This window comes from Talpa occidentalis, unplaced genomic scaffold, assembly GCF_014898055.3.
Source record: "Talpa occidentalis isolate TD23 unplaced genomic scaffold, MPIMG_talOcc4v2.1, whole genome shotgun sequence".
Taxonomy (NCBI): Eukaryota; Metazoa; Chordata; class Mammalia; order Eulipotyphla; family Talpidae; genus Talpa; species Talpa occidentalis.
The window spans coordinates 39787010-39810461 of NW_026555331.1; the positions used below are offsets into that span (position 1 = coordinate 39787010).

The 23452-nt window shown below is 37.2% G+C and overlaps 1 protein-coding gene across 2 annotated transcripts in view; it reads left to right on the forward strand.

Annotated features, from left to right (window-relative positions):
* Positions 1–2013: 2013 nt before the first annotated feature.
* MMP16 (matrix metallopeptidase 16) overlaps positions 2014–23452 on the forward strand; it is a 245100-nt gene continuing 223661 nt past the window's right edge. Inside the window, exon 1 of one of the 2 annotated variants that reach the window (XM_054692118.1) lies at positions 2014–2431. In XM_054692118.1, coding sequence (XP_054548093.1) covers positions 2300–2431 — 132 coding nt within the window. In that variant the 5' untranslated portion in view covers positions 2014–2299. The remainder of the gene's footprint in view (positions 2432–23452) is intronic. The other variant, XM_054692119.1, reaches the window with a different exon arrangement.

Sequence of the window (23452 nt, forward strand, 5' to 3'; positions counted from 1 at the left end):
ACCTCAGAGATGTTGTGAGACTTAAATGAGATGCTACCTATGGAAATATTCTGCAATTTTCAATATGTTATAGGGTGTTTCTTCTTATGGTGTCTCCAAAATGCTGCTGTGCATAGCATATGCTAGGAACATGGGACTGTCAGGAAAACCTCTCTCTGAGTCTTTGGTCAAACTGGATGGGTCACGTTTCTTCCAGTTTTTAAGGGAGTAACTCCACAATCCCATTCCTTAGCTTTTCTTGTGTTTCTCTTTAGGATACACTTTTTTACAGTCCAGTGCAATTTTTGGCAAGGTATTTTCATCATTTTCCATCTGCTTACCAAACGTGACCTCTTGCAGTTCTTCCTCTCTCTTTACCGACTCAACTATGAAATCTTCCTTGTCAATTCTCTCTTCCACCTCACCGAGGTAGCTGTCATACCTGGAGCAGCCTTTATTCTCAACCTCTCCTGCATTTCTTTCCCTTGGGCTCCTCATCCCCTCCACTGGCTGCCGAGGAGAAGCACATTTATTGGCAAGGCCCCCAAACAGATGCTGCCTGCCACCCTTCCCCCTTTATCTTTCAGCCAAACCATCACCTGCCAAGGGCTGGTGGTTGCTGCCCCCCCTGTCCACTGCCTCACACTGCTGAGGCTGGAGTCCTCGCTGGCAGTCTCTCCCGAAGTTCTCCTGCCCGCAGTTCTCCAGCGCTTCTCGCCAGCAGCCTCCCCCTCTTGCCTGCAGCTCTCCTCGCTCCGCCAGCCTCTCCCCCGCTAGATCTGCTCGCAGCCTCTTCCTCCCGCCCCTGCCAGCTGCTTTACTCGCCTTTCCTCAGGCTGCTCCCTCTTTCTTCCCCAGCTTTCCCCTCGCCCCGGGCGGAGGGTTTCTTTCCAGCGCCAACTCTGGTCCAATGTTTCCTTTAACACCCAGGACTCCCTCTCCCGGGTCCCAGTGTGTTCCCACCGACCACACACCGCTCCGGAGATTGAGCACTTTCTCCCCTCTCCAGTAGGCGACTAGACCCCACTCCACCAAACTACCCCAACAACTGCGACCGCTCTCCGACCCTCAAGGAGGGCTGAAGTGATGTTACAGAGGATCCAGGCAGACCCCAGGCCACGGGCTCGGTCGGTGGACCCCAACAAAGTTCTGGCCATTCTTAACCTGCCACCTCAGCCTTCCCCAAACCTGCCCCCCCTGGCACCAGCCCTGCACCCCCCAAGCAGCAGCGCAGAGTGACCGGGGCGTTACTCCAAATTCCCAGCGCCTGCTGACCTTTCAGGGCCTCGCGTTTGGGCACGCCGGCGGCGCTCCAGAAACAAGCAGGCCCCGCGCACCCTCCAGCCCCGCCGGGGTCTGCAGGCTGAGCCCCACCCAGTCCTAACAGGGGAGGGGTGCACTTGTTTCGGGGCGCCGGGCTGGGAGTGGGCGCCCAGCAAACAGGGAGCGGCCCCGGTTGCGGGGCGTGCGCGGGGGTTAAGGAACGGGTCTCGCGTCCAAAGCCCGTCCCAGGCAGGGCTCCGGGCCGGGCCGGCTACTTTCCGCGCGCGCCCCGGCCACGCTTCTCCTGTCGGGTCCGTCTCCTTTAAGAGGCGCGCGCGCGGGCGCGCGGGCGCGGGTGTGAGGTCGTGTGTGCGCCGCGTGGAGCTCCGTGTGTGTGTGTGTGTGTGTGTGTGTGTGTGTGCGCGCGCGCGCGCGCGCGTGTCGGGTTGTGCGTGAGTGTGTGTGAGTGTGTGTGAGTGTGTGTGTGTGTGTGTGTGTGTGTGTGTGTGTGTGTGCACGAGCGCGCGCACGCCGCGGGCCGGAGAGCCGGGCAGACCCCGGGAAGGAGGAGTTATGTAGATTACGGATGAGCGTTCCGGCGGGGCGCGCGGCGCGGAGGGAAGGCGAAGCAGCGCCGCGAGAGCGACGAGCAGCCGAGGCCCTGCCCGCAGCAGCAGGCGGCGGCGGCGGCGGCGGCGGCAGCGGAGGGGGCGGCGGCGGCGGAGGAGGCGGCGGCGGCTGCTGCGGCGGCGGCGACTGGGCGCTCGAGCCGGAACCGCGGGTGAACTCGGGCGCCACGTTCCCGGCGGAGGGTCCGCGAGGATGGTGAGCGCGAGCTGCCGCTGAGCCCGCCTGCACCGCCGCTGCTGCCGCTGCTGCTTTTTGGGGGGGCTGCCGAGCGCAGGGGCCCCCGGGTCTCCTCCCCTTGCCCGGCCGCGGGTGAACCTGCAGGCTCCCTACCCACCCGGAGGACTTTTTTTTGAAAGGGAAGCAGGGAGGGAGGGAGAGCGGGAGAGAACGCAGGGGAGCTCGTCCGTCCATTGAAGCACAGTTCACTATGATCTTACTCGCATCCAGCACTGGAAGACGGTTGGATTTCGTGCATCGTTCGGGGGTGTTTTTCTTGCAAACCTTGCTTTGGATTTTATGTGCTACCGTCTGCGGAACGGAGCAGTATTTCAATGTGGAGGTAAGAGAGAGTGCCAGGGCTTTCTTCCTGCCCCCCTCCCCTGGTTGCACCCCGAAACATTTCGTTCGCTCTTTGCAGCCTGCTAGCTCCGAGCAGCCAGTGCCTCTGCACATTGTCTCCCTTGCAGCCGCGGAGATCCTAGCTGAGTTTCCCGGTGTCTTAGGTGATGGATGCGCTGGAGGCTGAGAATCCGTTATCCCCAGCAGCACAAAGCACGATGCTGCGCGCTCAGAGAGACTCAATTGTGGCTGGTCCAGGCTTTTCACCCAGGCAAGAGGTGAAGTCCTGCAGATAGCAAACGTGTGACTTCATGAAAGCAGCTTGCGTTGGTGATGGATAAGCTGCTCGGGGAATAGAGAATTCGGTGCTTGGCATCCTGTGTTGCCTTAGCTTTGTTGCTGAGATCTTTCTCCTTGTGTTTTGTGCCTAACAAAGGAGGTGATAATCAAAGAATCTAGAGAGGAGAGAGTGGGGATACTTGATGTGTTTAATAACGTTAGTTTGTGATAAAACACTTGACGAGACAGTCTTTTTCTCATTTAGACATAACTTAATACTCTGTAACTAGATCTGGCTACACAGAGGACATGAAATCCATCTCTTTTTAAGTGTCTTCCCTTCCCCTCCCCCGCCAGCTGAAAATAAATGTGGCCCCATATAATAGTTCTGAGATGTGTTTTTAATTTGATTTCACACTCTCATGGCAAAGCTGAGAGGGTTTATAGACTGTCATTTGCTTTACTTTGATAGTTGTGGAAACAGGCAGACACAAAGCAAAAGGGAACTTAAGGATAAGGACTTGTCAGACCTCTGCCAAAGTACTCTTCCTGTCATCAACTCAGCACTAAAGCCAGTGATGTGCAATAAATCAATGGAAGCTTGTATACACCTGGGCTCTCATACCAGTTTATCAAGTACATGCTAGAAGACAAACATAGTAAGAATGTCTTAGTTAAAAAAAACTAAACTAAACGAAAACCTCATTTTGATTAGATCATCTGTCCTCTGATATCTCAAAGGGATTATGAGTAGGTCTCTGAAGAATAATGTGATTTTTTTTTTTTAAATATTGTTGATCCTTTCAAGCTTACTGATATTTTGCTGGGACTGTGTGTTTACACAATAGCAGGACCTGTTGCACAGTATTTGAATGTGTTTCATGTAAGAGATTTATATACAAAGTGTGCATAATAGATGCCATGTGTGAGAGTGTATTCTGAATATGACCCTGTGTTTATATGAACTGTTCTTAGGACCCTATATAGTAAGTGATGGTTGGTGAAGAAGCAAAGCATTTGCAAAAGTAAGAACCATTATCAAAAGAGTCAAAGTAGTTTACAGATGTTGGATATGATCATATTACACAAAATCCAGATTCAAAATCCAAACTGTTTAACCTTAGGAAAATACAACTTTGTTTCCGTGAATAAAAAGAGAGATGGAAGAGTCTAAAAGTCCAGACTTTTCTTGATTGCAAATTTGAACTTTTGGAGTTATATGCCACAGATGGATTTTTGTACCTAACGTTTAAATCAAGAGATAATTTAATGTTGAAGTGAAGAAATAATTAGTTCATAGACTGGAGGAATAAAGTGGCAAGCTGTTATTTCTAATGTCATAAACAGAAGGGCCTACTGCCTCAGATTGGTGGTAGTGGTTTTGGTGGTGAGGTGTGGTGTGGGGGAGGTGGTTTAAAGTAAGTGCTAGGTTTTATCTTGCTCACTATGGAGAGGGAGGGAGGGCCTGCACTGAAGGCAACCTGCTTTGGGAAAGTCTTAGATTTGCTTTCAGACCTATTGGAATAGCGTAGCTTCCTTTTTGAGGCTAAACACAAATTTGATTGTTTTTCTTCATAGTTTGAATCTCTCAGTTATTTAAATCAGATAATATTATGGAAGATAAGTTATGATTTGAAGGACTTCATTTTGAATTTCCATTATCTCTTGCTTCATTAAGATGCATATAAAAATGTTCATGGAAATATGATCATAAGAGTTATTTTTTCATCTTTATAGTATTTAAGTTATTCCATCCATATTTATTATACAATACAAAGATTAAATTATGAAAAATTAGAGGCATATGCTTTCCAAGTCCTTATAAAACTTTAGTTTGTGTTATATCCAAATAGTATTTTTAAGCTCTTAAGCTATTCCTCAGTTGGTTTTGATACTTCATTATATGTAATGATAGCCTCTTCTTCTTCTTCTTCTTCTTTTTTAATGATCAGTGTGGCTGCTAGTAAATTCAACATATTGTAAAGAACCATGGGATGATAGGATGTGTTCTGACATAAATTTCTGCCTGATTCACCTTTATTAAATGTTTCTTTTTGGTAGACAACACTGATGGGAAAAACAGTGCATCACATCTCCAGAAAAGGCACTTATATCATGTTCCTCATTCTTGCTTCCAGAACATACTGGGGATGCTTTATTTGATTGATTCTCAAGGACAGTCTTAAAAATAAATAGTAATGGTATCAATCATGCATGAAGCTCATGTGATCATAATTTTTTTTTCTAGTAAGTACACCAAGTTATTATAGTTGGAAGGAAGCTTCTTGTAGATGCTTTGTATGCTTACAACTGAGATTTCAGTGCTTTCTTCCTCCCTGAACTTCAAAATTCTTGTAACCCCCTTACTTTTCATCTCTTCCTTTAAGGTTTAAGGACCTATATTTTTCCTCTGAAAGGGGAATGGTAGTAGAGGTATTCTTGTTAACTCTTTCCTCTCTGATTTTTCAGACTGTAAACATTTGAAATTTTAGGGTAGGTTATCAGAGCAAAAGATATTTTTTATTATACTCATGGAGACGTATTATAGGGAAAGAAAGAGGGCATTTTGGGTGTTTTTGTTTTGTTTTTAAAAAGCAAAAGAAAACGGTCCTTTCAACTACAGAAGGTCAGACATTACCAAGAATAGTCCTATGGAGATGAGTCAATGCATTCCTCTTCTTTTATATTTCAGGTAGCACAATTTTTAATGCTAATTTTAAGCGTATATTTGTTTAAAGACTTGTATATCACTGGATTCCTTTGGAGGGACTGGACCTTTTAGTGTGTAGTCATTAGCATGATGTAAAGGCGGTACATTGCTAATATTAACTAAAAGTCAGAGAATGCTGTCATTGGACAGGAGCTTAAATCAGGGACGTTCATTGGTCAGAATAAGCCAAATTATTAACAGAATCATGATTTAATATCTATATCTAAAAAATCACTTTATATCTAAAATGAAGATCATGGGGATTTTCATGATTCTAGTTCTCTCTCTTTTGATATACTGCAAGCATTTTTGACTGGAATTTGAGATAGAATATATCATGGTAGGAGTAACTTCCATCATCAACTTTGATAGCTTGTCAGATGTTAAATCTATGAACAGCATATTTTTATTACTTTAAAACAATAGTATACAACTCCAGTGAGGAAAGGTATTTTTTAAGTCAGTGTAATGGTAAAATAAGAACATGTAATATTCTGAATGATACACATATCAAAGCATAAGAAGATGATTATTTTTTGTGACAGAAACCATTTTCATAAATCAAACATTGATTTTTGTTTTCATAATTAAAGAAGCAAGATTATGGATTTTAAAGGGATATTTTATGATAAATAATATGACTGGAAAGTAAAACCATTACCTATACTCTTCTTGCAATATGTTTCTTGACCTGATTTAGTGTCTATTCACCTTTGTCATGTTTATCTGAATCTTCCTGTAAGGTTAAAGTTTACTTGGAGTAGTTTTGTAGTGCATATAAACTTGGAATTACTTGATGGTGAGACATTTCAGAGATAAAAAATGTAATTGGGGCTATTTTTTTCATATTGTTTATTTTTTACTTGTTTAAATAATTGACATACATTAGTGCATTTGCTCATGGAAAGATGGTGACATCATGATCTGGTCAGCCTCCTCTTCTGACAGTATCCCATAATTTTCCACATTAGCAGATTTTAATTTTTCAAAACAAAGGCTACATGACTGATTCAAATGCAAAATTCTAAGCTTCTTAAGACATCCCAAATCTGGCCATTTAAAGTGCTCAGAAGGCCCACAGCTATGGCCAGAGACCAGAAGACTCAGCAGTTCTCAAATTCTCCAGCTTCTCCTGGGTGACCCACCTTCTGTCTTTCTGTGTTCAGAGTTGTCTGTTCAGGCTGCCCAGATCTGGGATTATTTAAGAAGCCCTATGGTGTGCATATGCTAATGAGATAGATGATCTCTCACTACCTCTATTAGAAATACAAAAAGAGCAACCATCCAAAGTCCATTCCTCTCTGTACAACTGGGTTTTTGTCTTTCAGTTTCTTCTCCTTGTCAAGTAAAGGTAGAGCTGGGTCCAGTAACAGTATCTCTGGAGTCAGGTTAAAAGTAGCATATCTAAAATTTCATTTTTTCTTATGTTATTAACTTTATTTTTATTTGTACTTTATTTTTATTTGTTTTTATCGAGCTAAATTGGTTTACAACACTGTATTTGATTTAGAGGTACAGGATCACACCCTGGATATGTATGTTATGACACCACACCCATCAGCAAGGTACCCATAGTTCTCTACCACAGGCCCATTGTACCCCCTCCCTACTCTGCTTTCTCCCTCCCCTTCTAAGAGCCTCAATTCTGCAGTCAGATTTCTAGGGTTTGTTATTGATTTGCTTGTATCTGATCCTTTGTCATTTATATGTGGACTATAGGGAAACAAAACAGAAAAAACTTTAATGAACCTGTCAGTAATATAATTCTTTTCTGTGAAGTCGTATTAATCAATTGCTTTATGTAAATTTGTTTCACTGCCTGACCTGCTCAACTACTGAAAATATACCTATTTAGAATTTTTGGTAGACCACCAGTTGGAATTATTTCAAAGCTAAAACAGCCATTGAATGTTCGAATCAGTTAGTTAAATCCATTCCTTGGGAGAAAAGAAAGATTTCTTTCTTTGTGCTCCTTCAGGAGATTTCTGACCCTTCAGCATGTCAAACTGACAGTCATGTTTCATGTTACTTTCCATCACAATTCACTTTAAATATCTGTGGATGTAATTATGCCCATAATTGTTTATTGTGGGAAATACAGTGATTGATGGCACATGTTTTGGAAACACATTGTTTAGATTCCAATACCAACCCCTTTTATTTTCAAGTTAAATATTAAATTAATAATGGGAAAGTTAATCTCCATGTGCCTCAATGTTCCTGTCTATAACATGGGGATATAAATGGTACCTATGCCCTAGGGTTGTTTTGAAGATGAAATGAATAGATGTATTTATATAGTACTGGATAGATACAGTATGCCTTCATGTGTTTAAACAATACTTTTTGGTGTCATTTTGCAGCGGTGAAAAATAAATGTTGATTCAAAAGTAATTGGCATGATAGAATCTAATTACATAAAAGTCTATCATGTTAGTATATATGGATTGGTCTAGGGAGATTTTAATACTTTGTTCACTTTAAAAATTGTAAAATAATGAAATCAACCAAGCTGACATTGGTACATTTTCTTCCTGTGGGTTTTTCTTAGACAGTTTAATTCAAGAATGTGATTTTCACATTTTCTCTCTGTCATCTGTTACTATCATGGAATGTCAAGTTCAGTTCACACCTTCTTTTACAAGACTGAGTTTGCTGAAATCTGTTCATATTTTCTAATGCCATGGACAATGCCTAGGCCTTTATGATTCTATGGACATCTTTATTTTAATTGGCTCAAGGCCCAAATGCTTTCTATCTATAGTAGGAGTAGGATTCAATATGTAATATGTCAGCTCTAAGTTATACCCCAAACTCAAAATATGGAAGTAATTTTTTAATTAATAGAGGAAGAAGGAGGATAGGCAGAAAGAGATTAGAGTGTTTTATGCGGTGACAAAGACATTTTTAAAAATAGTGGTGACCTCCAAATAACATTGGGGATAGAAGATAGACAGTTCTACAGGATCATGGAGCCCTGGGAAAAAGGTAAAGAGGTACAGACTTCAACTTAGGTTGTGGTACTCACATAGCTATGACCTTAGACAAGTCATTTCTTTAATACCTTCATCTGCAAAAATGAGGATTGAACTAAACTGTCACTAAGGCCATTTAAAATTTGAAATTCTGTTGTATTTACCTACAAGTTTTAATATAGCCTGAGGTTAGAGACAATGTCCATATTCACCCTGTGTATTACTAGATCACTAAAGTAAAATGTTTACATCTTTTTTCCTGAAGGGCATATCATTAAAAGTATATAAAACATACAACAAATCTAACATTTCTTATCATTTTTAGTGACACGGTGTTCCATTATGGAAATAATTCTAGCCTTCTGCTGAGTAGTAAAAACACTGGCAGCAAATTATATGTAATTTTAAAATCAATTTTTGGCCAAGGTAGCAAACTTTAAAAATTTAATGTTAAAAACATGGCTTAATGTTATTTTGAAATATGGATAGCATCTACAAGTGGTCCCTCAATCATAAAAAGGCAAGTTGGAATAAGATCAAAATCTAATTTTTTTGAGGGGAAGAAGGTTCTCAATATTCAAATCTATCACTAATCTCTACAAATCTGCACATATTTTATAATGAGATGAAGTGCTTATACTATACATCTTTTGCCCATTGTTGAAAATAATTTTTGTACATGACTTTTTGAGGGTTATTTGTTAATTTTTAATAACACATTTTATTTTGAGTGTGAAAAATAAAATTGATTTATAAAATATGCAGTTTAGTGATTAACAAAAATATTTTAGTATCAGAGGATAAAATATTAAGTAGTAATATGTGTGACACTTAATTTTCTTTCACCTTTTTTCTTAGGAAAGTTATTAATAGATTTTAAAGTAATTAATGAAACTATATTTTGTTGTTCTGTCATTTAGAACTCTTTCTTTCTTAGGGTTTCACAACTGTTTGGCATTGTGAGTTCTTGGGTGTGCATCAGTGAAATATTTTGATGCGCTACATAGTGGAAACTTAGCAAAAGTGTAAGAGTAATCCTATAACCCCTTACCCTTTCATTTAATGTGACCTGTGGGTGTAGTATATAAAAGGAGGCTAGAGGGAGCTATTGAGCTGTAAAGACTTCAATGGACTGGAAGAACTTGGTTTAAAATCAGACACACTGTAATCAGATGTCTTAAAATAAATCATAGCCAATCAATAACAGTTGAAGGAAATCAATGAACACATGGTTCACAATTTGAGATGTAAGCTGGATTTACTGAGAGCCACTTGGTACCAGTGATTACATATTTGATGAACTATGGAGGAAATTAGTACTTTTCTAGTGAGCCAAGGAGGAGTTTTGGACATGACATTATCACAAAGGATCTTATAAGGCAGGACTGCTTTATGTGTTCATTGCTTTTAGGTGTGAAAATAGGATAGTAACTATTCATTATAGTGATTTTAGGTGCTTTTGGTATTCTCATTTTAAATGAAAAAGTAATGAAGTATTTGCAGTCTTGCATATTAAATATGGGATATGTTTGAGTTCATCATGACTTTTAATTATGTGTAGCAATAATCTAATTTTAAATTGTGAGACAAAAATTATTTTATTCATTCATTTATTTTTTCCTTTCCAAATTATTTTCTAGCATAAACAAAGCTAGGTAACAGTTACCCTTATCATATTTACACAATCAGTACACATAATAATTGCTGTAATTTAATTAGGAGTTACACTAATTTCTCACAGTTACTAGGGTAAATATATTAAATGCTTTAGGTACATATTGAATAAATAATTTTCAATGAAGGTAGATTTTAAAACATAGTTTTTACCTACACTTTTTATAATACAAAAAAAAAAGAGCCACAAATGTGTGACTTTGAATAGAAACCCAGAAATATTTTTGGTTGAGCAGATTTTATGACTTCTGGCTGAGGGAGGGGTATGAAAAAAGATAATCACTAGTGCATTGGGGCATACCACCATTCAGTTATGCTATTATAACCTACTTATGAGCTCCTGTCAGATTTATGTGTTTTTTTATCTAGTCAAGTTAAGTGAAATATGAATAAATGAAGTAAGCCATGGCCCGACAGACACATATTCTCAGGAGAGATAGTTCTTAGTCAAATGACCAAATAAACTACTCACAGGAATGGAATTTTACAGTATTTGTTTTAGCCATGCTTAAGTTAAAGGGGAATAAAATGCTCAATTTTAAGGGAAGCTGGATACTTTTATGAACTTTATTTCATGTCCCCAAATTGCATGCACCTGCAATGATGTCAGTGGAATGTAGGCAAGTGCTTTTGCACAAGGCTGAGGCAGAGTCAGACCCTGAGTGATGTCAGTGGAGGCATTTTTTTTTTCCATGGGAACATTCACAATTGAATTTATACCATGTGTTAATAGTTTCTCATCCTCTGTAGTGATTGGATATTTGAGTTTGTTTCAGATTTCTGATTTCTGTGCTTTCTTTCCCTTTTATTTGTTTTATTTTAAATTGCTAGGCAGTTCCTGCCCATGGTTCTGCTTGTTTCTTTTCGTTGGGATCTTGAGGCACTTCATATTTTACCTATATTGCAGGACACCAGGTTTGGATAAAATTTTATGAGAAATCCCATTTCCCTCCCTCTCCTCTTTCATTGTGAGTAAGGTAGAATAGATTCAAATAACTCCCAGAAACAAATATATACTCAGTGATTTGTATGAAATTGAGAACAAACTTATAAAAACTCACTCCCAGTTTTGGGTAAAAAAACCCTTTTGGAGTCTTGGTGTTCTAATATTGCAACAACTATATTCATAACTTATGGGTATGCTCCTATATGTGACATGAATGAAATTTTGCTTCATGGATTACTCAGGCAAAATACCTAAGCAGTCTCTGGCTTATTATGAACATCCATAAAGTGAATTTTTGCAATGAGAGCATTGAGACAATGCCAAGCAGTCTCCTTCTTAACTAAGAATAGGGTGTACTCAGTTCCTTTATTCTCACTGATGACCAGGAATATAGGAACAGTTATGTGCTAGCATTCCATTCTAAATAGACAAGTCCAAATAACCTGTAAAATGAGAATACCTAGAATTGATTTTATTGAACATTTTAATAACACATTTTAATAATTTTCATAATTACATTTTAATAATTACATTTTAATAATTAAAAAGCAGTGTTAATGTCTCTGATGAGGCATTTGCTTTGTGCATGGTAGTTTTCCTTTGCTAACATCTTCTGTGTTCCAAATCTAAAAGAATGAATATGCAACATGAAAATACTAGGTCTGTCTAGAGCATAGTCTTACCTGGAGTAACAAACTGAATAGGCTGCTACTGATTTGATATCTTAATTCAAGATTAACTATGTGATGCTCAGTTTAGTTTCACTACTGAATAACTTTTATGATTTTTTTAATCGTTAGAGAATTGGCAATGTAGGATAAATCTTAAATATAATATTAGTCATTATAATGCTCAACTCGCTGTAATGTTGAAGTTTACTATTAATTGTGATTTTTCAATGGATTTAGGAAGAATTGATTATGTTCCAAAATGAAAAGAGTAGAGCATTATAAAAATGTAAGGAAATCCTATGTCAGAAGATCTGCGTTTCACTTCCCTGCTAGGGTTAAATGTTTATGTGTCAAGTTTTTTTTTTTTCCTATTTACTTTTATTTAATTTGTATGGCATGCTCTATGGTTGCTAGGGCTTATTTTTTATATATTGCATTGATTGAGTAGAAGCTAGAAATGGAATTTTTTTTTAATTTCCTTTTTTTCAGTTTCTCAGATTTTCATCAGAACAAAGATGCATCAGATGCCTCATAAGTTAATGAGCAGCTCCTCACTATTTCAGAATAGTTCTAATATCTGGTTATTGTCTTTGTTGTGAAAAGAATGGAAACTTCAACTCAGTGGTTGACTGAACAATGTTAAAAACCGTATACAACCATTGTATTACCCAGCTATCAGAACTCAGATCATTCTTTACCCTTTCAATTGGTTTCTCAACCAGTTTACAAAGTTGAGAAGTTACCTGATTTTACAAAATTTCTCAAAGTTCCGTATCCATTTAGTTATCTCAGTTCCTAGCAAAATAAAGACTTTTTTTCCCCAGGCATACAGAAGCTGAAGGTTACCATCACCAGTACACTAGCACTGCATGAAATGTTAAGGGACATCCAATCCCCAGAGGCAGCCCCAATGCCAAGCAACATGTCTGTGATCACAAACACAGTTACATCTATACAATGGAATACTATTTAGTAATAAAGCAAGAACTATTGATATAATGAATTAATCTCAAAATAATCACAAATGAATGAAGCCAGATAAATAGAACACATGGTATGATGCTCATTTACATACATTATAGAAAGTGGTTTCTGGCCACAGAAAACAGGAGATCAGTGTTTGCTTGAGGGCTGGGGAGGAGAGCAGAGGGAGAGTTAGGAAAGAAAGATTACAAAGAGGTAAGAGATGACTTTCAGTTGTGATTGAGTATATTTAATTTCCCTGACTCTAATGGTATCACAGTGTAAGTCAGTACTTACCAAATTGTACATTTTAAATATGTGCACTTTATTTTATATCAATCATACCTCAGCAAAGCCCTTAAGAGTAGTATATTGTCTATGTAATCAGTCATTAGTATATAATAATCAACCTAATAAACAATTGCTAATATTTACATGTATGTGGTAGCCTAACTTAAATAGGAAAGATTCCATTCCTCTTTACGGTCTATTATGTAAGAGATTAAAATGTCTATCTCTTAAATATTGCATTGTCCAGCACTTTGTGCTAGACTATGTCTTACTCTGTAATCTTTTTCTGGGCAATGTATGTATCCCAATGATTTCAAATATGAAGACAACTACCAATTTTTACCTCTAGTTTGCATCCCTTTTCTCAGATTTCCCTGAGTTCTCATACATTGGTCTCACTAACATGTCAGTCTTATTATCTCCAATGCCAAGTGTTTCAGTCTGTTCTCTCACACAGTATTGCCGTCTCTAGTTCTTTACATCACTGAATTGGTACCACCTACCACCAGGGCGCTCATTTGAAGAGTAGGTACCAATCCCCCAGTTCCCTGCCCCCTACTCAGTAGTTCTAAATCAGTTGTCCCTTTTCCTATAACATGTTATGTTCAACCTGTTCATTTCTCATATTCACTTTGCTACAACCCTCTTATGAGCCTCTATGAATTCTGGACTGGACATTCTGTATTATGCCATGGCCTGTAAGTTCTCTCATTACCAGACCTACCTCTCTTTGTAGCTTCATAACTCAAAGCTCGTCTCCTACTCCCTTTAACATAGTATAATGGTTATCAAACAAAGGACCCCTGTACTCTTCTGAAAGTTATCAAATATTCCTATGAATTTTTATTATGTGGTATATGTTTATGTTTACAGTACTAAACAAACCTGAGAATGTGTTTAAATATTCATCTAGAAAAGCATGTAAAAATAGCAATAGTAAATCCATTATCTTAACATAAATAAAAAATATGAAAAATAAACTTTACCAAAAATAATACTGTCAAGAAATATCATTTTATATTTTTCCAAATATCTTTAAAATCTGGCTTAAAAATACCTGAATTCTTATATTTATGTCCACATGCACCTTTGCAATATTGTAAATCATTTAGTATCTGGTAAACTCCCCTGTCAATTGCAGGCAAACAAGAGTGAAAAGCATATAATATCTTATTAACAAAGATTTTTCTATTCCTTTGTTTTGTTTCTCTATATTCCTCATATGAGTGAAATTATCTGGTATTTGTCTTTCTTCTGACTTGTTTTGCTTTGCTTAATCCCTTTTAGTTCTATTCTTGTTGCAAATGGCAAGATTTCAAACCTACAACAAGCCCTAGAAATCTGACTATAGAATTGGAGCTACCAGAGGGACAGGAGTAGTGTAGGGGTAAAGGAGGAAGAAGGGGGCCTAATGAACTATAGTGGAGATTATGGGTACCTTGGTGGTTGGTGTGGTGTGATAATACACATCTGAAGAGATGTGAACCTGTGTACCTGAATTATAACAGTATTGTAAACCAGTGTTACCTCGATTTAACAAATAATTCAGTTTTAAAAAAGGGAATCCTGGTACATTGTCAGTTTGATTGAAAACTGGTCCATCCTCTATGGAAAATAGTATGGAGAGCCTCAAACATTAAAAATAGATCTACCATATAATGCAGCAATCCCACACCTAGGTATCTACCCAAATAATACAAAAATCTAATTCAAAGGGAATATATGCACTCTTATGTTCATTTCAGCACAATTTTTACAATAGCCAAACTATGGAAACAACATAAATGCCCCACAATGTATGATTGGAAAAAGATGTGGTATATTATTCATCTAAAAAAATCAGATGAAATATTTGTCAAATATGACAACATGAATAGAAATGTAAGGAATTATGCTAAGCTAAATATGTCAGGAAGAAAAAAAAATACAAGATGATCTCATTCATTTGTTAAATATAAAGAAACAAAGCAAAGGAATAGACAAAATCAAACCAAAACTAAGCCTTGGAGTCTGACTATAGAACCGAGGATGGAGGAAGGGCAGCAGGGGGCCCATTGGATGAAGGATTACTAATACACTGGGGGTGGGTGCAGAAGAGGTGTGGAACTGACTCCTAAAGCATATACTCTTTTTTTTTTTTTAAAGATTTATTTATTTATACAAGTACTGGGTACAGTCAGAAGTGCAGGAGGGTGAGAGGATTCACCAGAGCCAGAGCGGGGAACAGAACAGGCAGAAGGACCGAAGTACACTGCTGAGGGGAACAGCGGGCAGCAGGAGAGGTCTGCGCGCTATGACCCTCGCCGGTGGCCGGGGATCGAACCAGTGCTGCAGAGGCTGCAGGCAGCTTCGCAGCCCAGCGCTCAACCACTGCGCCACCAGGGGAGGCCCACTAAAGCATATACTCTTAAACTGTGTTATAAACCAACATTACTTCCATTTCAAAAAAGAAAAATAGTAGTTCTGACCTAATGGACTCCTAGAAGAGCTTTAGAACCAGATTTGAAAACCACTGCTCTGAAAGACACACTTTTCTTTTTTCATCCTGGATATGCCAAGATCCATCCATCTTAAAGTCTTTATCAAATTGCTTAACACCTTCATTTCTTCCTCATACATTCTTTAGTGCTCAGTGTAAATATTATCTGTCCTTCTCTACTCCCTTTCTTCACCCCCAGCATATAATAACACCATTATGTGCTTATAATAATCTTCTCTATGTATTTTTCAAAGTTCCTTTCACCATAATTAGAGAGTATTTTACCTCAAAGTTAGATACTGACATGTGAGGCAGAAAGCTCCCCATTAAATTTACTGTTGAGATGATTTACTGTTGAGATGATGCCTCATTTGTCTTTGGTTGGTCTTCATGAAAATAGGTTCTGACCTGGGGGATTCACTGCCATGTGAAGTTTAGGAATTCATGAGTAGTGTATCAATGAATGGTGGAAAAGGAGATTATGCCTTCTTTTTCTTTCCCCAGTTTTGTCTATTTCTTTATCAGACTGTCCCTTGGAGAGAATATTAAAGAATACCAGGGCAGGAAAAAAATAATAAGTGAATACATCACATTTGAAACTTCACTAAATGACTTATTAATTGCTAGATTTGACTCATGGACACATTGAGCTAAGTAACAACTTCCTTTGTTTTTCTGTGTTTTTGAGATTTGATCTTTCTGTCTCTGAAATAATATAGGCCAAACTCATTTTTGCTGAGGGGTAAATTTTTTAGGGGATTTAAATTCAGCAGTTATTTCTCTTTTTGTGTGGAGCATATGGTTAAATTTGGTATATTAGAACAAATCAAATACATGTACAGATAATCTGTTATATAGATGTTATTGAGAAATAGATTTCTATCTATCTCTCACTGTAAATTATAATGTTATAATGAGACAGAGTATATTTGCCTTGGTTACCACTATATTCCATAAGTCTGATAGTGCCATGTGAAAAGGAACAAATTGAGTTCACGATTCCTATTCATCAGTGTTTCTAATTTAACTGACATTTTTTGATCCATTTAAAGTTGGTTTCCCTCTTAATTCATTCAGCCCATATGGGGTGAAAATACAGTGTCTATACCTTACATTTCCTTCCACTACTTTATTTGAAATATTTAACTTATAATAATCAAAGCTCATATTAATCTTAGTGATTACTAGTAAACTAGTGGGTAAGTTGGACTTTTTGAATTTTTTTCAAGTCTGCTCCATCGTGTCACAAAAGTTTTTCTGGTACAGTGTTTTCTATTTTCCTTCACCAATGGAACATTTATATAATCACCTACTGACTTAGCATTAAAATAAAATGGAAACTTGGTCAGCTTTTTCAGAGGTGTGTATCAGAACATTTAGGGAAAATATAAAAGAAAAATAACCTGATTTATGTTAAGTGACGTCAGTCATAGGTATACTATAATAAACAGCATCTTCCCTAAGACAGTTTTCAGGAAAGAGCAAAAACAGTTTTACTTATATACCCTTGAATGGCTTGAATCATTTCGGTCCGTCTTTTAACTATATGGATGAAAAGAAAATTGATAAGCTGCCAACTTTTACTTCCACTAGCAAATAAAATGCTGAGTGAATAATCTGGTAATTGAATTTCTTTTATATACCTTACATTTAAATTAGGTAATGTTTAGTTTTTGAAGACTCATGAAGAATTGACTCAAAAAATGATAAATTTGATGGATTTTCTCATGTTGAACAATGGTATGTTGGTGATTGGTAAGATAAAAACAGGGAAACACAAGACTTGCTTCAGTTTTTCATTGATACATACACTGCTTATTTTGATTATGTTTTCTTTAAGTGGAGAGGAATGTAATCCTCTATTATTAAATTGTCCATTGATCACTTTTCCTAGTCACTTTATCCAGGATATTTGATTATAGGATGTTTGTATATTGCTTTTAAGTGAAGATTGATTATGCGTACATAGTAAAAATAGCATGACAAAAAAATTGAAATTTGGTATATTATCAATATCCTCTACGTCTTACTTGATTTTTATGTTTTTTCATTTAATATTTTCTTATTTCTTTAGAGTTTGAATCCCTGTCTTGGGATGCTATTTCCACAATGATAGATGTATAAAAATTGCTTACTGAGTCAAAAATGAATGGATTGGATAGTTAAATTTATGATGGAGTTTGGGCATTTTGTCACTTTATTGAAAACTCTTGATTATATGCAACAGAAAGCCAATTTGAGTTAATTTGAGCAAGACAGAAAGTTTATTGGAAAATACTTGTGTATTTCACAAATTGTGGCGAAGGGCTGACCATGCAAGCCTGGGGCAGTTGCAGGTATCTTAAGGTGAAACCTTTGCAAAGCTTTCTCTAATAACTTCATCTCTGCTTCTCTTCGAAGATGGGCTTTATTCTCTCTTGCTAGAGATTATCTCTCCATGTGTTGTGGGTTATCTATCAGCTGGCAATCATTTTTCTTTATCACCTTTCTAAGAGAAAATAACTTCCCCTATCTGTATGCATATACTTCCACTTTTACCATGGAGAAGTTTTCTGATTAGCTCCATTTGGATCACTTGCCTATTTCTGCAGTGGGAGGTAGTTTGTGGGGACCATAAATAGCAGACTTTGACTCCATTTAGATGGAGTCAAGGAGTAGCAATTTCCTTAGAAAAGTGAGAAGACATGTTGGATAAAACTTCAACAGTAAAGGCCTAAAGCAGGTGAATTGATGTATTCTCTCTTCCTTTTTGCTTTTCCCTTTTTGCTTTTCCATCCCCCTTCTACAAATACCCCACATACACATATGCACCATTGCTTTTTCTGACTGTTTTTCTCTTTCCCTTCCTTTCCTCTACCAGATTGCCAGTCAATTTTTCAGATAAGTTAAGATTAAGGTGATTTTTACCATAAGGTTATTACCTATTTGGAGACAACATCATGAATGAAGTTTCAGTGGAGGAGTAGAGTGGTCATGAAGCCTGGGCTACTTTGTATAACAAAAGACAGAAATCAGAATAAATGAGGCAAAGTTTTGATCTTGTATGGGCTATTATGATAGAGAGAAGTACAAAGCCAAGAAAATTGAGGGTACATTTAAACAATAATTTTGAACTTAACATTTGCATTTAATTGATGAGAAAAAAATTTTTTTTTCCTCCAAAAACTTCTACTGATTGTATTTTACATGTAACAGAAAGTTGCTCGTTGCATTCTAGGTCTGCTTTTTCCATATTAGGAAATTAACCATATCAATGATTTTTTTAGGTGAGAAATCTTGAAGACTTGTTAGTGTCATCATTTTATTTGAGGATCCACAGAAAGTTAATGGTAGAAACCAACATGGAAAATAGGGCTTCAAACTCCAAAGATTTTGTGAGGGTTTATGAGGGAGTGTTCTAGTGTTGAAAAAAAACAGTCACCTTATTTTGGTGTCAACAGTGAAATTAAGAAATTACCATTATATTTGATTGATTTGGATTCTTATGCACTATAGATAAAAATATGTTGTGAATTAATAAGTTTTATTTGAATATTCAACTGTATGAATTTACTGTTTGTGTTTTTCCTAAAAGCCAATTTAATGGAGCAAAAGGATGGAGAGAAAATAATAGATGTTATAAATTCCTTCTAAATTCAGTCTCTGACAGATTACTTTTGTCTTAAATAATTTTATTGGAAATTCTTTCACCCTCAGTAGCAAAGATGTTTATGCTGTAGTTATGATTCAGTTATCTCAGTTCTAGGCACTACTAAATAAGAGCATCTTTCTTTCATCTCTGTTTAAATTTATCTGTAATGTTACAATTAAACACATTTCTAACTATATACACATAATGTCATACCCATGCATATATCTTTGTGTTCTTAGAGGAAAGACAGAATATAGCATATGTATGCATGAATATATTGAAGGAGTGCTTTCTGAGTGATTTGGAAAACAAATTGGCTTTTTATATACATCTCGGGGTTTTCATTTTATTTTTAAACTTTGTAGCTATAGCTAAAAGATATGTTAAAAGGAGCTAGCTATTTTTCTGCTTCCAGGAAAATGTAAAGAAGAGGATCAGACACTTTAACTTTAGGAGTTCTTTTTTAGGTGTTACCCGTAACATTTATTACAGGCATAAAATGGAGAGAAGCAGAGAAGGAATGAGAAAGAGGGATATTGAGGGAACAAAAGAAGGCTGAGAGAGGACTTTTTTCCCCCACTCTACATTATCACTTGAAGAATTGGCATTGCTCGGAAGGGTATTTGTCCTTTGCACAAAAATTATAAGATGGAGTTTTAAGAGAGGTAATCTTAGTTTTTATAGAACTAGATTTAAATAAAGGATGGTACTGTTTTTATAGCAAGGTAGTATAAATTATAAAGTTTCAGTGCAAAAATTAGCCAAAATTAAAAATTTTGATGCCAAATATTAAAGTTTCCATGCCAAATATTAGCCAACATTAAAGATTTAAGTGACACCTCTTCTCACACTAATTCTTCAACTTCCTACATCTTCCTGTCTCCAAACACATGTCTAGGAATTGGTAAACTTTGTGATTATTCTTCTTTTTCTCATCTACGATTATCTTGAAATTATTTGTATGCACATGACTGATGACATTTCATTAGTAGGTTGAAAAATTATTCCAATTTCTTGACCAAAACAAGCCCTTCTTGGATTAAGTAATTTCCCATTCTCATTATTTCTCTCTCTCTCTCTCTCTCTCTCTCTCTTTCTTTCTGTGTGTGTGTATGTGCATCTTTCATCACTGTCTCTTCCACTTAAGGCAGTGAATATGCTCTTGATTTAGGTCTTAATAATCAGTGGCTATTATTTTAATATAGGAAATTTGAATTTTAATATTTAATAAATAAATGAAATACAATAGAATTCCCACCACAGTTTGCCCTGGTGGAATATAGTTTTAATTTCTTGTATACAAATATAGTAGTTGATTCTATAAAGATATTGGCCACTCTTTTCCAGAGATACCATTTGTATATGATATACACTGTTTTCAGCTTTTTAATGCCAGTGTTTTTAGCACTTCCTAATATGGTGGACATCTTTATTTTCTTTGATGTAAAAGTAATATAAACCTTAGTATATAAATATGTGCTCCACTTTGTGAATTGTATCCAGGACATGTGGAAAGTAGATGTGAAGGCCTTTGCTATGTATACAAAAAGATAAAGAGTGAATCTAGTATAGAAATAAGGCAATGTGTTTCCAAGGCCTAACAGTTATAATATCATTTATAGACTCCTTTATAGACTATTTTATAGAAGGTTAGAGTAGAATGACTTTGCAAATAAGAAAGGTTCTTATCTGTTTTCTGAGATACAGTTGACTGAATTTTTTTCAAGTCTTATTACTGAATACATTATAAACAATGTAAATTTCCTCAAAACCGACTTACTTGATAAAGTATAGACAATTCAGTTCTTAGGGGGCAAATAGTCTTTGACAGATATCTGAACAGATTCAAAGTTGGCTGTTGGATCTACTTTTATGTTGGCTTTATAGGAGTGTCTATGGTGATGTTTTTACTAAAATATTCTTGAGGGTGAGGAAGAAGTGGGTGATGGAAAACTGGAATCAACTCCAGGATCTTTCCTTTTTTGGCTCACTACTTCCTGGTGGGATCCAGTTAGAGGATCAAGAGATGTGGTGTAAGCATTAATTAAATAATTTGGAGTTTGTAGGAATTATGTTTGTTGACTTTTAATTTAAACATCATTTATTTTATTTAAACATATTTATTGGCACAAGCAGATAAACAAAAGTGTGAAACATATGTTTTTACCCCACATTCTGAACAAAAGAGGTCAGCCATAAAAAAATGAACTAATCTGTTTGCAATATATTCTCGTCAAATTGGGAACAGATGCAAACATAGCTACAGAGTATAGGTAAACAGGACTGAGCTTTTCACTGAGTAAACTCAACTTTATTCCTCTGTCTTCTGTACTTTTTCTCCTATGGATAGTTATCTCTACCCTACTTCCCTCATGTTTTGAGATCTTAATGGGTTAAGCTTTAAAAGAAAAAAATTTAGATTTGTATAAAAGAAGTTACAACCTATACATTGAAGGGTGGAAGTGAGCTAATATGACAGTTTTACTATAGATTGTCATGTTTAAAATTTTCACAAATCTAATAACAGTTAATTTTAAACATATATCACCATTCACTTTGATTTTTCAAATTGGGAACTCATACCATGTAACATGTATTTGAAACAAGATACCACTTATAAAGCAATGTAGATGATACTCATCATTTATGTAAGCAATCACAGAGTAAATACCACTGAATTGAAAGGATGTTATCGGTATTTCATTTCTTTTTTTTTTTTAAAGATTTATTTATTTATTTATACAAGCACTGCGTACAGTCAGAAGTGCGGGAGGGTGAGAGAATTCACCAGAGCCAGAGCAGGGAGCAGAACAGGCAGACCGATGAAATACACTGCTGAGGGGAGCAGCGGGGGGTAGGAGAGGTCTGTCACACCATGTGGGACCCTCACCAGTTGCTGGGGATCGAACCAGCACTGCAGAGGCTGCAGGCAGCTTTGCAGCCCAGTGCTCAATGGCTGTGCCACCAGGGGAGTCCCTCATTTCTTTCTTTATCACCTTTTGCTGTCACCTTTCTATTCCACAGACCTGTGGGTCTCAAGGTTCAGTGTGCAGATGAGTCATCTGCTGGCACTTGCCTAAAGTGATGATTCTTGGGCTCCTTCTCCAGAAGGTCTGTTCCAGGAGATCTTTGGTAAAACTTCAGATTCTGCATTTTGGAAAATGTTCCCCCTTGATGTGATTTAATGCTGCCGAACCATTGATTTGGCTTGGGGAAGCAAAGTTATAGAATTTCCTCAAGGATTGGTATCTGAGCAATTACACGTGTTTTCCATTTCTTCCTCTAAATTGAATTCAGCTTTATTGGCCTGTAATTCTTTGGTTCATCTCTTGTTCCACACGTAAATTTGGCAATTACAAGCAGTACATTTTCTACCTCCCAGTCTGCATTTTATGCTTACATGCATCTGCCTCCTTACACTACTCCTAACATGGGCTGTGTGTGGGGATGAGAAAGTAGAAATGTTTTAATGCTATCATGAGTTTTAACCAAATGTTCTCAAAATGTTCCTGTCACATTTTTTTTTTTTAATTCGGTTTTCCTAAGGGTGTCCTCTGATTGGCTTTCTCACCTATTTATCTTATAATCACTTTGAGCAAGTGCAGGTAAAACTTTAGCTACCTTTCTTACAAATATTTAACCATCATTTTCTTTTTTTCTGTACGCTTTTTGATAAGCCTAGGTCTTTGCTTTGTGTACAACTAAGCTACCGAATTCACATGCATACAGTAGAATTGCAGTGATTGCATTGAACTATCTTGTCTATTTTCATCTTAAGAGACTTGGCTTCTTTGCCTTGAAAAGTAGACAACATTTATTGAGTATTATGCAAATGTGCCAGACTCTGTGTTAAATGGTACTTGTATTACCTTATTCCATTTAAAACTCTCTGAGGTATATATAATGTTATCACCATATACAAATACAAACAAAAAAAATGACGTTGCAGATAAGTTGAGAAACTTGCCTAACTTAAGTCTTGCAACTAATAAATGTGAGCACTGGGAATCAATTCCAGACTATCCAACTCCAGAGCACACTCAGGCAACTGTTACACAGAATTTGCACTACTAGGCTGGGGCAGATTCCTCATTTTTGACTGCACCAAGGCTCTCAAAGCACCACTGAGTTATAAAAGAAATCGCTTCCATTTTTTAATAGGCAAATCCCATTAGACTTGGAGATTCTACCTAAACTTTGGGGTGGTCCGTCTTTAAAGAGGTCATCACACAGTAAATCAAAGTAACTTCCCCAACTTTATTTTCTCCATTACCCATAAGGGGCTCTTCAGCATTCTCTGTGATCTTAGTTATTACATGGAAGCTGTCTGAATTTGGGAGAAGCACTTGCCCAGAGCTGCTTTTTCAGTACTTGGCACTTCTTCCTTAGAGCACTCCACTCTG